The sequence below is a fragment of the Rhinopithecus roxellana genome, chromosome 5, assembly GCF_007565055.1.
Source record: "Rhinopithecus roxellana isolate Shanxi Qingling chromosome 5, ASM756505v1, whole genome shotgun sequence".
NCBI lineage: Eukaryota > Metazoa > Chordata > Mammalia > Primates > Cercopithecidae > Rhinopithecus > Rhinopithecus roxellana.
In genome coordinates, this window is record NC_044553.1 from 11,148,826 (window position 1) to 11,167,959 (window position 19,134).

Genomic DNA, 19,134 nt, shown 5'->3' on the forward strand with positions numbered 1-19,134 from the left:
CCTTTCCTTTTTTAAACTGTGCCTTGCCAGCATGAATAGCGGCGGCTTGGCTGAGAGCCAGCACGTGGAGCCCCAGAGTTGGTTGCAATCTGATGGGGATATTTTTGATACTAGTCATATTTCTAGATTGATTAAACCAGAGATAGCACAAGAGGGCTTTGGTGGTGGGGAGGTGGGAGGGCTCCATGTGTAGTGTATGTGTGTGGAAAGAGAAAGTGTGAGTGAGACAGAGAAAGAGAAAACTGTTGATGCTGAGACCTTCCCCCTGGTTTGGGCTTTTCTTGCAAAGTGATGACTGTTGTACCAGCCATCTTTCCTTTACTTGGTTAAAGCGCAATTTAGCACACTTCAAGTCAATTTCAGCTTTCACCATGCTTCCTAAAACAGAGTGGTTGGAATTATGCACAGCTAATGAATACTTGAACCCTTTCTCTATGCAGGCAGTGATCTTGTAGACTTTGTAGACTCCAAGGTAATAACAAGCCACCCAGGCAATTATACTGCACCTATCTGGATGGACCCCCCCACCCAAGGCAGGCAAACCAGAGATGTGTTATACCTGTAGGAAAATGCCCTGGACAGTAGAAACGCTCTGGCCAATAAACTCCTATCTGTAGGAGTTTAAGGAAGGGAAGTGTCACTGTGGCCTGGAATAGGCAAGGAAGCTTCTTGGAATTGGAGCTGAGCTTCAGGGCACAGCAGAGGGTAGAGAGAGGGAAGGCAGAGTTACAGGCAGAAAGAGTGCAGGAGCAAGACCACAAAGGTCCAGAATACCACAGCATGGCCCAGAAGCCATGGCTGGTTGAAGGGTCTGGCTGAGGTAGCAGAAAGTGGACCCAGGGAGCTGTAAAGGTTGTGGCCCATGGTGGGGGACTTTGAATCCAAAGCTGAGGAGCTTGGACTCTGGCCACTCTCCCTGGGGGGATTCCTCCATGTGGGGGATTCCGAGTAGAAGTCAGGCAGGAGGATGCAGGATGGAAGGGAGGTAGGCTGAAATTGGGAGGCCAGGGAGGAGGAGGACGCTGAAGGAGAGGACCCGCCGCTGGGAATGGCATGTCAGGGAGGGGAGCGACAGCCACCCAGTGCAGAAGCCTGCTCACATTGCTTCTTGACTTCCAAAACTCCTATTTGCTCACTTTTGTTTTAAAGCTCCTTTTCTCCATTTCTATACATGTAGCTATTTTTCTTCCTGGGAAGAAACATGACAACATTTGGGGGTTGTGAAGGCTTTTTCCCGGGGTCCTTTCCTCCCATCCTCTGTTTTCACACAGAATTATGTAGAATCCATTCCCAATAAAAGAGATTCTGGACAAGATTTGAAGAGGTCCTGCACACAAGGAGATCTTTCACCTTGAATAGGTCTTTCACCCTGGCCTCAGTCTCACCAGCAGAGTGACCGCGGTCTTCAATTCTTTATACCTTCTCAAGGCCTTCTTGATTTTTTCTCTTCCTGCCACTTTTGCCAGTTCTCAGCCTTCCTCTTTGTTCATACTGAATCTTCCCTGAGCTTTCGCCATCTTAATTGGGAAGACTAGGTCCAGACAGTCCCCCTTCTAAGAGCTGGGTCATCCCGGAGCACTTTGGGTTTGTTGATAGAATCTTCCACCTATACCTTTGTTTCCGCTCCACTATTTCACAGCAGTGCCAAGTGGCTGGCTTGTGCTCAGGGCAACTATGAACCTAATATCATTTTCACTCTTCATACGAAGCCTCTTGTTCCTGTGGCTAAAGAATCAAATAATACAGAAGGGCCTGTAAGCAAAAGTGACTGTCTCTCTCCCCTCCCCTTCCCAGCCCACAGGCACAACCCCTTTAAGCAGATTGTAGTTACCTACAAGTCTCTAAATAATGTGCTTCACATACTGGACTTAAAACTCTGGAACCCTTTGAGTGTTCTTTTTAACCTCTCAAGTATTACAAACCCACTTCCAGCAAGGCCTTAAAGATCCTCACACAGCATTTTTAATAACAGCGAAAGCACAGGGAAAAGCCCGCTCTAAATTTCCTGATTGCAAATAAACCATTGAGCGCTGGACAGGAGCCACTCCTAGGGCCTGCCCAGCACGCTCAGCACCATGCTGGGTGGCTCTTCCAGGACATGCATAAAGGGCACGACAGGGCAGGGCCTGGCCAGGACCCAGGATCCCTCGCTGAAGGGGAAGGAGGCTGCAGAAGGTCCCTGCTTAAGGGCACAGGGTTGCGGTTCCCCAGCCCTTGCCAATCAAATGCTGGTTGTCAAGGCCACGGGTCACTGTAGTGACTTTTCCTTCCCCCCAAGGAGGCAGCCTCCTACCCAGGGACAACACTTCTGACCTCCAAGCAGGTCCAAACAAAGGCTCATCCTAGAGTCAGGGTCCTCATCCTGGATTCAGAGCCTCTTCTGCAGATGGGTCTTTCCACACGAAGCAGTGCAATCTGCTTCGCTATGGAGACTTCCCAGGGCTTGTGGCCAGGCATTAAAACTAGACTACAAATATCATGTCAGGACAGCAAAAATCAGGAAGTCAGAAAGTGGCTTTCATCTGTACATGAACAGGAGTAATAGTGAACACAAAATGAAATTGAGATGTGTGACCAGCCCAAAAGTAAATACTCAGAAAACTGTTATCATACAATGAATGCAATGTTTTCCTCCTGGCTGTTAGATGTCTTCAGAGAATCCATTGTAAACTGGGCAAATCTTGAAGACTACAATGCATTTGAAGGATGCTTTGATTCTGTAAACCTAAAATAACTCTACTGATGGGAGACTTTAAACGTCTCATACAGAAAAGACAGAGGGCTAGAACCCACCTCCAAGTTGCGGATCAGTTCATCAGTCACCTTGCTCAGGTTTACAGGACACTTCCTTGTTCCTGGTTCTACACAATTCACGGGCACTTGGAGGCCCCTCAGGAGTGGTGTTTCATGCTATTCCCACATGGACAAGTTTTCTTATTTTTTTTTCTTTTTGAGACAGAGTCTCACTCTGTCGCCTAGGCTGGAGTACAGTGGCGCGATCTCAGCTCACTGCAAACTCCACCTCCACACGGACAAGTTTTAGCTGTTTCCTGGGACCAGCCAGGAGAGCCTTCAGGTGGCTATTGCTGGTGATGAATAGGAAACACTACGAGGTATAATACGCTCACCAGAAAACAAGTGTGGCGCCTGTGCAAATGGTCACGTTCCTCATGGAGGTAGGGTGTTTTCTCAACTAGATAATTGGTTTGGAAATTGCTTGGAGAGGGATCCTTTATTTTGGAAGCAATTAATTCCTGCTGACCCGGGCTTAGTTGTCCTTGGGATCCAGTCGGAGAGGATCCTGGAGTGGCTCTGGCTCAACACTAGGAGATCATGGAGGTTCTTTACCCCCTGGAGGGCCTAACAGAAAAGGGCAGGGAACCCCATAGCAGTCTTCAAAGGAAAACCTTCAGAAGGGTAGGCTGCACAGCCTTCTGGAAACCTCATCCTTCCCTTGCCCAAAGCCACATGCAAACTACCCTTGGTAGTGAACCAGCTGGATGTGAGCTGGGCCCAGTGGTGCCTCACATGGCAGCATTTCATGGTGTGACTTACCTGTTCACCACAGCAAACCTCCTGTAAGCACCAGCTCACAATCGGGATTCTTCTACCGTAAGCACTCGGCATATATCTGGGAGCACAGTGCTCCAGGCTGTTATTTTTCATTTCCTTCCAGAGAACCGCCTTTAGAAAGAATAGAGAGTTAGTTATTGGTGCACTGAGTCCATTAGGGAGTGGAAGGGGCTGCCATGCAGAGGCAGAAACCAGAACAGGGACCCACGTACAGTACTGGATAAATATTTCCTCCATGTCTTCTAATAAATCAAGGCAGACATCCCTGTTCAGGACTGGCAGACAATGGGTAGGGAGATTGATAAATCAGTTCTGTCATAGCCAAGAACCCAGCTGGGCCTACAGCCTCCTCCCTCTGAGCATCAACTTGGGGCTAGATGGTACAATATCATCTTACACCATGTACCCATCACTTTTTGTGAAAGCTCTGGTCCCAGAGGACCTCCACAGGCACTGACCTTCTTCTGCAGGCTTAGGAATGTTAGGAGGCCACCAGAGCAAAGGTGTGTTCCCATAGCCAACTCAGGGATGCCATTCATTACTCATACCCTCCTGCCACCCTCCATGGCCATCTCTGCCATCCTCAGCTTGCCTGCTGCCCCGCCCCCTGTTTGTTTCCCTGCCTGTGCCATTTCTTTCCCTTTTGTTACCATCCTCCCCCTTTCTTCTTAGTTCCCTTGTCTTCCTTTCTTCTTTACTCATCTCATCATAGTGGTCCAGGTCCCACTTCTCTGTCCCTTTTTGTCTTCCCTGCTTTCTCTCCTGCTAGCAGCCCTGCTCCTCAGTGAACCAGACTCCACACCTTTCTAGTTATCCAACAGAGTTGCCTCAGCTGTCATTGGCAAAATGGGATTCTATAGATTTTTCCTGGAATGCCCCAGCCTGTTTCTTTTTCTAAAGTCCTAAAGAAATTGGCTCCTTACCCTCAGTGCCTTGGAGAAAGAGCATTGCAGAATTGTACCAAGGGTGCCACACATGAGACCCAGTAGGGATGGACAGTTACTGCCAAGGACAAGCCCTGTGGGCTCCTCAGGTGAGTGCTGCAGCAACACCTCATTAGGGATGGGTAGCGTTCTCTTCCGGAATCTTCTTGACCCTGGGCCTGAGCACAGGACTACTCCATACATGTGGGACTTCTGGAAAGATACAATTAATGTTTCAAGTCAGCCTAGACCTTGGGGATTCCAAAACTGGGGGTCCTTACTGAATCCTGCAATAGTCCTCAGAGATGCCATCTGAGCTGAAGAAACACGCCCCCTTTGGGAAACAGCAGAGGAGGCTCAGTTAAAAAGGAGTCTTAACTTTTGCCTTCCTAGGACTCAGATCTCCATCTGTCTGGTCTGTGGCTGGTAGGGGCAGGGGCCTGGGATAAATGAGACGGGCCCTCAGGGTTAACAGGAGCCACAGCAAGGGTTGGCCTGGTGGTTTACGTTGGTCTGTAGGGCAAGAGCTGCCCGAATGCCCCTCTGGGGCACCAAGCCCCATGCAGCTGAGGGTTCCTAGCCTGAGATGGAAGCTGTTTTCCACCCAACTGGTCTTTCTGTCTTATATGTGCGGCGAGATGGCATGGATCTGTTTTTATCAAATACACAATTAAAAAGTCACACTATTAGGAAACTCTGCAGTGTGAACATATGGGCTTCTCCCAAGACTTAGAATTTTTCAGAGCCACTCAGAGTGGTGGGGGTCACGGCTCCCCAGCGCCTGGAAGCAAAGAGCTGGGGAGAAGAAGCGAACACCCCCACTTCCCACCTAAAAGAGCAGCCACGAAGGTTTGGGGATTCTGGAGCGGAGAGCCCTGCGTTTCTCAGCCCCCTTTTTGGAACACGTAATCCCAGGCTTGGAAAATGGCATTTTGCTGCGTGTTGGCAAGAAATCCTGCAGCTGAAACACTTCTCTCCAAATGTCGAGCATCTTTATTTATCCAAATCTCTCCACAGTGTTTGTTTAAAGGGGAGCGCTGGAGAGTAAACTAAATCTTACAATGAGCATATGGATGGCTATAATTGCTGAGGTTTGTTTTTTTTCGTATTTGCTAACTCGCTATATATAAAATTGTGTTTCTATTTTATAGATTTCACACCCTGAAGACTGCTAATTTTTGCATGCATATGATTTTCACATGAATGGATGAAAATACTAAAATCTCTTCCCCCTGGAATTGTCTAATTGCCCCGACCCTACTCTAACAGCAACTAGTGGGTGGGGGCGGTGGAGACTCCTGCCATTCTCTGTGGCACCCCACTTCCCTGGAAGCTCAGTCAGCCTCCGTCTGCTCACGAATTGGCACGGTTGTCTTCCAAACCCATCGACGCCGGAACATGGGTCAGGAAGAACACAGTCAGCTCTCTGGTGCTTTCCATAGCATTCCATTTTGCCAGCCTTCTCTTTGCGATTTTTAAATAACGGAAGCAACATCTGCCTCTGAATTAGCTGACAATGGGAACACACATTGCAGAGATTATCTTAATGTATAGCAAATCAAGGAAAACAGAACTTTGGTTTAACCTTCAGCTTCCTATCCCGCCAAGCCATCAACCTTGTTTCACTTCTCTTTCTCTCTCTGGCCCATGTGCTCCCTTGGTGGAGACAAGAAGGAGCAGGCAAGTGGCCTGCAGTGGGACCCCAGGATGCTTTCCCCACTTGACAAGTAGAAGAGCTAAGGCCCTCAGCAGGGAACAGCTTCCCAGGCTCACGGAGGAAGGTGGTGGCAACACGGAGACTTCTCGGTCACCTGGAACACACCCCGCTCTGGACACCTCCTCTGGGACTTTTTTTCTGCCTCTCCCTGTAGGATTTTGCAATTCTTTTCAAACTAGTGTCACAAAATGTTTAAAAAAAAAAAAAGGATTTCACAACTCTTAGCTGTCAGAGTTTCCTTCTACTTTCACTTTTTCTTCACTCAGTAGACATGTATGAGGCAGAAGGCCAGGGCCGGGCGCTGAGGGAGATTCAGAGAGATAGGGAAGCATCATCACTGTCTGCAAGGCACTTCCAGATAGTTGAGGACATTTAAAGTCGCCACCGGATGAGGCCTGTGGAGGTGCTGACAGCAAGAGCTCCAGCAGGGGAGAGGGGGCGGCTCCCAGGGGCTGCCTCCTGCTCACGACAGGCGACACTGGAACCTGGGGAGATAGAGGGGAGATTGCTGTGAGAATGTGCACAGCACTGTCGGGCAGTGGGAGCTGAGCCCCTACTGCCTGCAGAGTGGGCGTCTCAGCCCTTGGTTCTAGAGGCCCTCAAGGCTGAGGGCGTTGACCGTCACCTGCAGTTGCTGTGGCAGGTGGCAGAGCCCGGCTCTGGAGTCAGAGGTGGCCTGGCCCCAGCTCCATGTGAACTGACTAACTGATGTGTGGCTTCACCTCTCCCAACCCCACTTGGGCTTGTTGGGCAGATTAAAGAGCCCACACACCTAAAGCCCCCCACGTGGTCTCACACTCAGAAGAGGTGTGTGCCAGGCCCTGAATTTCCTCCCCCACTCTAGATGCGGGCCAGGCCCTGCTGTAGGCACAGAGGGCAGAGCTAAGTTCTGCTCCAATGAGGTGAGCACTTAGCGGGGTCAGGGGAGGGGGACAGTAGAAAGTGAGTACAAATATCAAATATGATAGCTGTGGGCGAAGGCTATGAAGAAAAATAAAGCATGGCAAAGGGATAATGTGGGGGCATGGCTCATACAAGGAACAAAGTCCTTTCTGTGGAGACGATAGAGCCAGAAATGTGAAGGCAGGGAGAGCCATGGAAACCACTCCAGGGAACAGCGGTGCAAAGGCCCTGAGGTAGGAGGGGCCTGGGGCGGAGTAGAGGAAGGAGAGAGCTGTGTAAGGGCACAGAGGTAACAGCGGCCTGGACCACACGGGGCCTTGCAGGATGGGAGGCCGCTGGAGGGTTCCGAGCAGAGGAAGCACAGGCTGTGGCATGACCGGCTATTTTCAGTCTCTGTTTTGTTTCAGGTTCCCAAGTTCACAGTGGACTGTGTTTAACAGACCTTAGAGGTTGGTTGAGCCTGAGTGGAGCCCCTTCCATGCCAGCGCTGACAGTCCCCAAGTCCTCCCGGGGAGGCACATCAGACCCTTCTCTTGCAGGCGGAACCAGGTAGCACCCTGCTTATCTCCTCCTTGTCGCCAACATAACCCTTTATCCCCTGCAGAATTCCAGCTTCCCGTGACCGAACCTGACATCAACAACAGGCTGGAGTCGTTGTGCCTCAGTATGACCGAACACGCCCTGGGAGGTGAGTGTGTTCTTCCTGCATGTCCCCATGTCCCTGTTACCACGTGCCTGGGAGAACTTCTGGCCATCTGCTGTCTACACTGTGGCAGGAGCTCAGGAGAACTGGGGGAGGACAAGGAGGGATAGGCAGGGGACAGGGAGAAAGAGTGGCCTTAGGGTACTATTGGACCCTTTTCCAGCAGCACCATGCCAAATGGCCAGTGCCCTGTTCCTCCTCCTTTTCTGGGAGGTGAGTCAGGGACCTGGAGATCAGAGCTGTCCCTCTGTCCCCAGAAGCTCCACCTCCCAGTGCACATGGGAATCACACCACAGCAATTGTCCCAGCCAAGTGCCAGGCCTGGAGGAGTCAGGGACACGAGACATGGCTTTTAGTGGGAATATCCCGTACAACATTGGGTGCTTCCCTTCTCTGCACTGTATCCCCCGGCCTGGTCCAAGCATAGCCCAGCTGCCCTAAAAATATAATTTTTGAAAAACAGAAAACTCAGCTTGTTTGTGTATCTCCCAGTTACAAACAGCTTTCTTGACACCTGGAGCCCAAAGCAGGCTGAGGTGTCCTTTCCTGTGTGACAGGGACAGGTTGAGTTAGAGAGGCCTGCATGTCCACTGCCCAAGCCAGGAATGGGGGCTGTGCTGTGCGGGGCTGCAGCCCCACACGCAGCCCACAGAAGCAGCCGTGCTCCCGCATGTGTTTGTTTGGAAGCCATGCTTGGGAGCAGCCCTGGGAAGCCTTCACCTCCCTCCTGGTACTAAGAGGGCACCTTTCTCTGGGCCTGGATATTTACAATGCTTGGCAGGCAGAGGAGAGAAGAGATGCCTGCCATTTCCCGCCAGCTTCCTGGGAGGCTCTATGCCACAGAGACACCGAGAGGCCTCCTATGAGCCTTTCCAATAGCTCTATCCAGTCTACACACACCCACCCAGAGAAGGGCTGTCTGCACACCTAGAGCCAAGATGTGCACCACCCCTGGCAGTGGTGAGGAAAAGACTGCCATCCTCTGCTGCTTCAGAGAGCCTTGTCCTCCAGACCTAAGGTTGTTAGATGTTTAGTCTCTGCAAACACAATCTTATCCTGAAACCAAATATGAAATAGATCAATGCTCTGCATGGAGCAGAGTGGTGGGCCAGGACCACACCCACCTGACCTCCGTACCAAGGGGAGCTGAAGGCCTTCCAAGGGCATCACAGGGCTTCACCAAACAGATGGTGGGAAGACACAGCCCCTTCTATGACTTCCCCCAGGGCTCTATAAAGAGCCTCATTTGCAAACCACTGCTCTCTGCCTTGGCCATTCAGATCTCAGGAACATCACTGGGCCATCCCTGGCACCTCTGGCAGGAGGTGCCACCAGCTCATCTTTACCTCATAGAGGAGACTGGGTCAGCAGCCCCCTAATGAGTAATGGGAGACAACTCAAATGTCCGCCAAAGGATGAATATGGCTCCAGAAAATGTGTAGCCATACAGTGAAACAGCATTCAGCCTTTAAAAAGCAAACAAGTACCAGCCTATGCGACGCAGTGGATGAATCTTGACATGCTGAGTGAAACAAGCCAGGCATGAAAGACCACAGAGCATTATGATTCCATTTATGTGAGATGTCCAGGATAGACTAATCTACTGGGACAGAAAGTAGATGAGTGGTTGCCAGGGGCTGAAGGGAGGAGGATGAAAATATTCTGGAATTAGATAGTGGTGAGGGTTGCACAGCTTTGCAAATGTACTAAAAACCACTGAATTGTGTACTTTCAAAGGGTGAAATTTATGATATGCAAATATCTCAATTAAAAGTAATAATGAGAGTCTCCCTGGGACCAGAGTTAGGATGGCAGCTGGTGAGTGAGTCCCCTGAGCTGGCGCCTGCCAGAGTTCTGACACGGGGAGGGAAGTCCCTGTGCTCCCCTGCTCTACAGTGGCCAGTTGGGTGGGGGACTGACTCAGTCTTTCACTGGTTTTGACCAGAGAAAAAGGAGAACTGACCTTTTCTCCCAGGGCTTGATACATCTCAGACAATTGGCATTTTGGAGGCTCATATCAAACTGCTAAGTACCAACATTATCATCATTAGCAGCAAGAATCCTAATGCTCTTTATTAAAGGAAGGTTTTCATTGAAAAGACATCTTTTTTTCAGTCTGTTCTATTTTTACAGAAAACCTCTCTGAACTGATGGGTTTTTTGCTAATGTTTTCATCTTGTTAATCTCCTAAGCCTTTTTATTGCTATGTTTTTCCCAATAATCCCCTCTGGTGGGAAGCCTCGTAAGCAGTTTCCTGAGCAGACAATGCAAATTAAGTTCAGGGTGGCCTAGTTGGGCACAGTGGCAGTGTGCCCTCCCAATATGACAGTCTCTCTCCTGGCCGACCCCTTCCAGATGCCAGGAAAGATGAGCTTGCTGGAGACAGTATGCCAATGAATTAAGTCATTTTATGGGAAGAGGAATGGGCAGGGAGAGGAAAGCACAGTAAAAGAGGTTCGGATGCTTGTGACTCAGGGATGGAGGAAGAGAGGCTCACATCTGTTGGCCTCTAGGATTGGTGATCTGACACCACTGACACACGCAGGGACCATTGCTTCCTTTCTTTAAAATCTCCCCTAAAATCATACAGAACTTATATACAAGTACACTGGGTCTGTTTGGACTATTTCTTACAACTGCATGTGAACCTACAGTTATCTCCAAAGTTTTGACTGAAGAAGTGCTTCTCCTCCAATGCCCCACTGGCAGAGTTGCCAGCCTGGCTGCATCCACGAGGAGGCCAGGAACCCCCTGTGGCGGCCTCAGCATGCCCCTCTATCACTTGGGTCCTCCAGCTTTCCCTGGAGCACACTGCCACTCCCTTCTCACACCCGAGTTCTGCCAAGCAGAGACGCTGCATCTGGTGGACCAGTTCTGTGATATTGGGGCTTGGACTGGGACATCAGCCAAGCCAGTGAGGCACCCCACAGCCCTGTCTCACCCACATTTAGTGGTCACTGAATACCGTTATTCCTACCCACTGTGATGGCGAATCCATGCCTCTCTTTGCTCACTGGAAAAGATCCTTGTCAGTTCTGGCACAGACCATTATAGGGGCCTCTTAACTGGTCCACCTGCCATCAGCCTTATCCTTCTTCAGGCTATCTGAGGCAACTACCAGAGAAACCATTCTAAAATTAAATCTGATTACCCTACTGCTTATAATTCCCCAACTACCTACCTCTAAGCTCTTGTTCATGGTATGTAAGACCCTATGGTCTGCTCCTGGGGACCCTCCTAGAACCCACGTGTAAGCAGATAGCCAAAAAGGGGCCGGGCCGGCCTCACACCTCTGATGGGCGTATCACCTGCCTTCTCTGTAGCTTGGGTTTTCCACTTCTCCAGAATGTAGATGTGGCAGATTCTGGGCGGCCTCAGCACTCTCCCACCTCCCTGAGACTGTTCAGTTCTAAGTGCCCACAACACCTACCTCAGACATCTCTGCCTTTGATCAGATTCTCGAGACAGAGAATCTGGATTTGTTTGGATCAGATGTATCCATCCTTCATGGTCTGCTCAGCTGTGGACAGGGTCACAGCTACCTTGTCCCCAGTCTCTCATCAGAGACATGGGGTGAGAAGGAGAGGCTGCCAAAGAAAGGGAGATGAGCTAGACAGGTCCACCTGCGTGTCTGTTGCAGCCCTTGCCTGGCTCTTCACCTTCTCTCCTCTACTCCATTCCCCATCCTTCATCCTAAACCTCCAGCGCACCCTCAGCTCCATCACTGGATGACCTACCATCCTGCCTATGTGTGCACCGCACGCCATACCCACCCTCCTCCTTCTCCTGCCAGCACCAGCTACAAAAGTCACTTTGTATCTCTCTGAAACTCCTTGACTTCCCAGGCCAACTGTGCAGCCATCATTCCTTCCTCCATGTTCCTGCTATCTTGGATCATTACAGCAATGATCACATACAGCATTATTATCTGTCTACATGTCTGTGTCTACCCTCAAATATAAGTACTTGGGAGGTGAGGATTAGATATTTTCATCTTGGTTCTCGGGTTCAATATGGTTCCTGGCAAAAATAGCTATTTCCCAGATGTTGTGTGGGTGGGCATATAAATGCATGAACACATGAACATAGGAGCCCTTCTCTGCCCTCAGAGGCTGAGAGGCCCACCATGCATGGCGTTGGCATAGGAGGGCACGAACAGGATTGTTTTGCTCACCTGTGCCCATTGTTTGCTGCTTTCTCTCCCAGACGGGGTTGACCGGACCTCCACAATCTAGAAGCTGAAGATGAGAGTGACCGCGCTGGCCGTGAAATCGACTGCTGCGGGTCCAGTGTCCGCCATCTTCAGGGTTGCACAGAATCCTCCAAGATACTTTGCAGCCTTTCTTTCCCCTGGTCCCTCTCCCATTTTGATTTTGTGAGAGCGTAGGTCATCCTCGTAAACATATCAGTAGACCTGGGGTTGGTTATTTTGTCATTTGTTTCTGTCATGGGATGGTTTGGTGTGTGGGGTGGGGAGGGGTCTCTAGGGAATTATGAGACTGGGAGGGGGGTGGAGGGAATGCAGGTAGCTCCCTGGATGGAAAGGGGGCAGGGGAAAGAGTACTGCCATGAAAGAGATAGGAGACACACAAGAGGATGGCAGAAGCCCTGGCCCTGGGAGGCTTCTCAGAAGGCCTGGCTTCACGGGCAGGCCACAGAAGGATAGCATGGGCGTGTGCACCCAAAGCAAGATAGTGGCTTGCCTTTTATATTCAATCCAATCCTGATTAGATTTCCCTGAGGCCCCTGCTGGAAGCAGCCATAGGAGAGGGCCCATGGCAACGGGGGAAAGAAGGAAGAAATTCCCTCCAACAAAACTTCAGCTAAACTTTGATTTGTGTATTGTTTACATAATAATTTTAAAGGGTACATAATGTGTAAAGAGTTTGGATAGAACCTCTCTTCATACTATGGTTTTTGTAAAGGATCTGTTGTTGTTATGGATTCATTTTTTTCCTCTATTTTTATAAGAGCAGCAGAGTGTCTTTTTAAAACGGCTGCTGAGCTCTGTTTCTTGGGAAGATGGATGCAGTCACGTAGGCCTGAGCTGTCCGTCTTTCACCATTAGGCGGGAGGAGCGTGTGGGTGGACTTGAAGGACATGGACGTGGCCGGAATGAGCACAGCATTGGGTGAGCGCACAAGGATGAGTTGTGATCAGTTATGGGTTTGCTCGCAGGGCACCCAGAGATTCTCAAAGAATCCTGCAGCCTCTTTCTGTGCTGGATTTGCGTGTCATGGAGAGGCCTCCCTCCCTTTCCTCCCTACCCATGGGGCATTATCCTGTCACTCCTAGCCTTGCCCCATACACACACAGGTGGGTACAAGTTCCGCTGGAGGAGAAGAGGCAAGGATGGACTTTTTCCCCTTGTGAGAGGTTTGATACCCAGATAATGAGCTCAAAACCTTTACATTAGGATTGCTTGTAGGAACTCGAGCCTGGGGGCTGCATCCACTTCACCCATCACTGCTGAGGAAAAGGAGGGAAGAAAGGCCAGCAACAGTGTACAGAGGGTCCGTCAGCAAGTGCCAGAGAGTGCATGCAGGGAGATGTTTGGCCCACACGGCGCAGCCCCGCCATCCTCGGTGGGCGATGAAAGATGTAGGAAAGGTTGATTTCACGATGGAAATGACAGTGCTATCCGCACAGTATGAATTAGGGATTTGCTGTGTTGGTTGATTTCTCCATCCACACAGAGGGGAGGGAAAAGACACTCGGTACTTGGTGGGAGATTGAGAAACTATGGTACCTACCACAAAGTAATAGCTCTGTCTATGAAGGGCAAGAACGGCTACATTTCAGAATTTGACGCAGTGGAGGGTATCAGAGGAAATCAAAGAGGAGTTGTGTGGAAAATCAGGTTGTGTAAATGAAGGTATGAATGCTCGGCCAGAGGCAAGATCAGGGAGATGGTACAAGGCCTGTTTGTTACATGGGTGAGTCGGGTGCCTTTGTGTGTATGTTTGTGTGTGTGTGTGTGTATGTGAAGTCAGAGTTGAAATTCAGAAGATCAGACTATGGAAATCACTGTCCTTTTTTTTTTTTTTTTTTAAGCTAATGAACTACATACAGACCTAAAAGGCCTTAATGAAATTTGAACAATTTTCTTCTACTTTCAAGATCAAAAACATACACCCAACCCAGTCTTGGATGCTGCCACCAGGTTTTTTAAGTCAATTTGAGTCTAAGAAGGTGAGAACAATGTAACCATAGAAAGCCTTTCGTGAGCATAGAAGGCTTGAAGCCACAATTTCATGCATTGAATTAAAAAAAAAAAGTTTCAGACCTCTCCTTGGGTGACTAAGTTCTAAAGATGCAAATCCATGTGCAGAAAAAGATGGCATTTTTTAGTTGATTATTTTTAACCAAGTGCCATTAACATTCATCCCCCACATCCCTTTTCTAAACAAGCTTAGTGTTACTTGGGAAATGTGTTGGGATGGATGATCACATGTAAGGCAGGAAGAATAGGTCAAAGGTTGAAGGCCAAAGGTAAGACCAGAGGGTTTGCGAATGTGGGTTTGTAGGATACTGAGAAAGCGAATAAAGAGGAGAAAAAACCATGGTGTTACACATCTCGCTGAGAAAGGAAAGCATTCGGATCTGCTGCAAAAACACATATATCCATAAAGACTCATGTTATTCAGAAAACAGATTGTGAACACAATCACATTCGCATGAATCCTTTAAAAGGAAGAAGACCTTAAAGTATTTGCAAATCTGAATTTCTATTTATTCCTTCACTGAATATAGAAACAATGGTTATCTGATTATTAGAGATATTATTTTGGATATGTTACTTATTAACTTGCTATGGCTGGTAACCATGATAAAGTCTGTTATTAATAACAACATAATTCTTTTTTTAAAGAAGAAAAGCTTATTTTTCATTGACAGTGTATAGATTTATCTACTTAGTTGTGTTTTGCTATTAGTGTTTTAATTTTTTTTTTTTAAGTTGAGTGTTTGATAAATTTTAAGAGCCTGTCCCCACCTTGTTTTGAGTCCTGTGTTGACTACAGGTGTACAGCTCAATTTAAAAATCCTAAAGCAAAAGAATTTTATTTATAAAAGAATCAAACAGTTGCATGCATAAGGCTGTGAAGTCAGATATTTAGTAATAAAAGCAGCAGTGCCTTTTTTTGTATTTACCCATTGACCCCCACCAAATGCAACTGTTTTATATTAAGAAAATAGTAACAATTTTAAAATCTCAGAGTAAAATCTATTTCACTACATGTTTTCCCCCTTGTTCTGATTTAAGCAGTGTGTACTTGGCATCTCTACACTGTCCTAGGGACAGTGGTATTCTACAATATTGTTATCATGTATGATGTTTTATTGGTGCTTTTTATTCATAGTGGCTTCTTACCAGAAACAGTAGGAAGAAACACATGAACTGTGTACAAGACATGAAACATTGCTGCTGATATGTTGTTTTTTCACATGCTTTTGAGTTTTCACTTTTTAAATGAGAGCCAGCAAGCAAACTAGACGTGGCTGGGTCTGCCTGTTGGGGCGGCTCTTTGCACCGAGCTCTCAAATCCTGTGTATTGAGGGTTCCTTTTTGGTACTCAGGATTGGAGCTACAGCTGGGCCCCCCTCTCTCCCATTCGTTTGAAGAGACACTGAGGGAAACAAGGGTTTCTTTTGAGGTGTCCTTGGCTGCCTTTTACGGGATGGGAGCCTTCTCCGAGTCTTTTGTTCTTCTGCACCTCTTGTAGCTACTGCCAGTGCAAGGTTGTAGATGTGTGTTCCCCAGGAGCCTGGGCTGGGGGGATGAGCTGGGCTGAATGCAAAGGCATGCAACCAGAAGGCGGGCGAGGGGACAAAAAGCAGGCCCGGTCTCATTGGTCCCTGGAGATGTCTATAGCAGTTAGCTCCAGGTTGGGCCTGGGGAAGCAGCCTGACCAAGGCGCTCGGGTGTGCCTGTTACAAGAACCTGCAGAAGGATAATTTGCACATGGAGCTGTGATAACACTAATGTTGAATTTTTTTTTTTTTTTTACAAGTCATCAGAGATGTTTGCAAAGTGAGTTTTATTTTTTTGTAATTCCTTTATCTTTACTTAAAGGTGAATGTGTATTCCTCTGGGAGGAATAGGAAGAAAACAGGAATGTTAATAATGTCGAACAGAAAACTTCCTCCCTTATTAATATATAATCCTCATGTATTTATGCCTAATGTAAGCTGACTTTTAAAAAGCTTTCTTTTGTTGCATGCCCTGTGCAGGCATCTGTATTGTACATGCATGCCTTTCGTCCTGTTTTCCTGTATAAAGTTAGTGAACAAAGAAATATTTTTGCCTAGTTCATGTTGCCAAGCAATGCATATTTTTTAAATTTGTCATATATGGAAAGAGCATGTTTGTTACATGTAAAAGCTTTACTGATATACAGATATACTAATGTTTGAAGATGCTGTTCTTTGCAAGTGTACAGTTTTCAAATGTTGTTACCAGTGAAACACCCTTGTGGTTTAAACTTGCTACAATGTATTTATTATTCATTTCCTCCCATGTAACTAAGAATCATGGCTATATTTCATATCAACGTTATATTGAAAGTGAAGGGAAATGATTAATACAAGGTTTTGTAACACTGGTGTGTGTCTGTTTTTTTTTTTTAACATTCATGATTGAATAGAAAATAAGAACCAAGGCCTGGTGCGGTGGCTCATGTCTATAATCCCAGCACTTTGGGAGGCCGAGGCAGGTTGGTCACTTGAGGTCAGGAGTTCGAGACCAGCCTGGCCAATATGGTGAAACCCCCGTCTCTACTAAAAATACAAATAAAAATAATTTTAAAAATACAAAAAATTATTCGCCAGGCATGGTGGTGCACGCCTGTAATCCCAGCTACTCGGGAGGCTGAGGCAGGAGAATCACTTGAACCCAGAAGGCAGAGGTTGAAGTGAGCCAAGATGGTGCCACTGTACTCGAGCCTGGGCAACAGAGGGAAATTCTGTCTCAAAAAATAAAAATAAAAAAAAATAAATAAACAATAAAAAGAAGAAGAAAAGAAGAACTGAGTCAAATAGCCCCCTCAAGGAAAAACCAGAATGGGATCTCTATTAACTATTCCTGCACCTTGCCATTCTGCACATGCCACATCTTCAGCTATGAGCTTTTTTTTTTTTTTTAACAAAAATATGGAGAGAGGGGTTTATTTATGCAGTTTCATCTGTGCCCATAATAGCCAATAAATGTGTCACCAGACTTAGGGGCATGTTTCTAAATACAAACTCTAATTTTGCAGACATTGCTATTTATAGCTTGTTCCCCTCATTGCCTTTGAAATATTTCACACCTTAATCATGGCATCAAGAAACAGCAGCCTCTTTGGAGCTTACCTATCCGTGACTTAAATCTCATTCTAGTATTTCTAATTCCTGTATAATATGTATTCTAACTATTGTGTCAGTTAAGCATATGAGTGGAGAGATGCACCTGGTTTTGAATTCTGGCTCAAGCATTCTCTAGCTGTGTGATCTTAGACAAGTTACTTGATGTCTCTGAGCCTTGGGTTTGTTTTTTGGCTTATGATATTCAAAGTTTATATAACTAAACCTCTAATAAAAGGTGAAAACAAAAACCGTATTAATAGAGAGGTTACTGCCACCTAACAACCCCAGAGTTCTGAGAGGTAGCCACAGCTTGACATTATAACAGTGACCACACAGTGACTGCCTTTTCATCAGGCTCAGCTGCTCAACTGACATGTAAAATTGAAATTGGTCCCTGGAAACAAAATTTCTCACAGGCTGAGATGTAAAATGTAATTCCTCACAAAGTTGAATCCTTGTAACCCAGATGAGCTATATCTCAGTATGACTGCAGTATTATAAAGGAAGGAGAGATAAGTGTGCAAGGGAAAATGTGAGCCTCACTTTGAAATGTGTGGAATGAGGGTAAATGTAAGAGTTGTGAGATTAAAGGAGAGGGACCAGGAAGAGCTCAGCATGGTGTCTGAAGTGGGGTTGCTTAGCGATTTTTATCAGCAAAGCTGTAGCTCTTTGCCAGTGATCTTTGTTGTAGAATGTTCATTCCTGGAGAAAACATTACCCACACAGTAAAGCAGTTGGGATGCCCCTCAACAGCCCCATTCCAAAATGAGATTTAATGCCACTTGTTAGAGGGGAACGAACATGTATATAGCACAATGGTTTGGAAGAGACTGCAGGGGGTTTAAGCCAGGAGTCCAGAGCTGGGTCTTATCCACGCATACTACAAGTGCTAGCACAGACAGGAGCTGAAGAGACAACACAAGCCAGGAATTCAAATTCTCATGAAAGTTTCTTGTTCCCTTGGACAGTCACTACATCTATCACTGGCCCTGACTCATAATCAGCCCGAGACCTTCTGTCCCCAATGGTTGTAGGGAAGGTTGGGGGATAGCACCTTCATCAGTGAAAATGTCATCCATAACCAGCACTTAATCCTTCTCTAGGAAAATATGGAGCCTTTAGGGTGGCTCTGGCCCACCCAGGAGCACCACTGTGGCAGCCCACACTTTGCCATTTTCCCCCACAGTGCACCCCAGCACCGATCTCACAGATGTCATTCCACAGGCTTCTGTAAGCACTTTCACGTTTGCTATTTTCCATCCATACTTCTTAACACTTGAAAGCCACCCCTTCTCTGGGCCCTTCAGCCTCTGGACCCTTAGCAGTAGCTCTAGGTCCTCCTAGCTTATCCAGTGAGTCTCAAACCATCTGTGAATTCCAGTTGTGATACTGGTTTTCTTTTTTCCAATTTACATAGTCCAATTCTTTTGTAAAATACAATAAAAACAAACCCCTCCCCTACTATCTTATTTAACAGACAAAAGTATTTTGTCCAATTGCTACAAAGTAGCTTTATTCTGACTCCCTAAGTTCTGAGGTCAACCTGCAAAATTCAGTGTGGGAGATTGCTCTCAGGATGAGATGATGGAAATCTTGATGCCAACATACCCCTAACCAGGCCAAGAATGCCCTCAATACAATAGAGAGGGACCCATCAGGTCAGAGGGGTGCCTCAAAGTTGGCCCAAGAATGGTGACTAATTTCTTCACTCATCATTTCTAAAAGCTGAAAGCAACATAGTTGGGAAAGGGGACATGGGGAAGGAAGAGGAAGGTCCAGGAGGTAATAGGACTGGTGGTGGGAGGTTAGAGCCTGAACTGAAAGTCTTTGGAAATGGGTCAATCATTAGAAGTGGTTTCCAGAGCCACCCTGAGACTGTGGCCTTTAGACGTCCCACTATCAGTTTCTGGCTGGATTAAGAACAGAGAATGACTGTGTGTGTGTGTGTGTGTGTGTGTGTGTGTGTGTGT

The 19,134-nt window shown here is 47.3% G+C and overlaps 1 protein-coding gene across 4 annotated transcripts in view; it reads left to right on the top strand.

Moving 5' to 3' along the window:
• The window catches only part of SAMD4A (sterile alpha motif domain containing 4A), a 228,461-nt gene extending 212,042 nt beyond the window's left edge, over positions 1-16,419 (top strand). The window contains exons 12-14 of one of the 4 annotated variants that reach the window (XR_004057312.1): positions 7,721-7,804; positions 12,026-12,950; positions 13,874-16,419. Coding sequence is in view for 3 of the 4 variants with exons in the window: in XM_010372045.2 (XP_010370347.1) it covers positions 7,721-7,804; positions 12,026-12,054 (113 nt within the window). In the remaining variant the exon portion in view is untranslated. Of the gene's footprint in view, positions 1-7,720; positions 7,805-12,025 lie in introns of all 4 variants that reach the window. The other 3 variants (XM_010372045.2, XM_010372048.2, XM_030930583.1) reach the window with 3 other exon arrangements.
• The last annotated feature ends 2,715 nt before the right edge of the window (positions 16,420-19,134 follow it).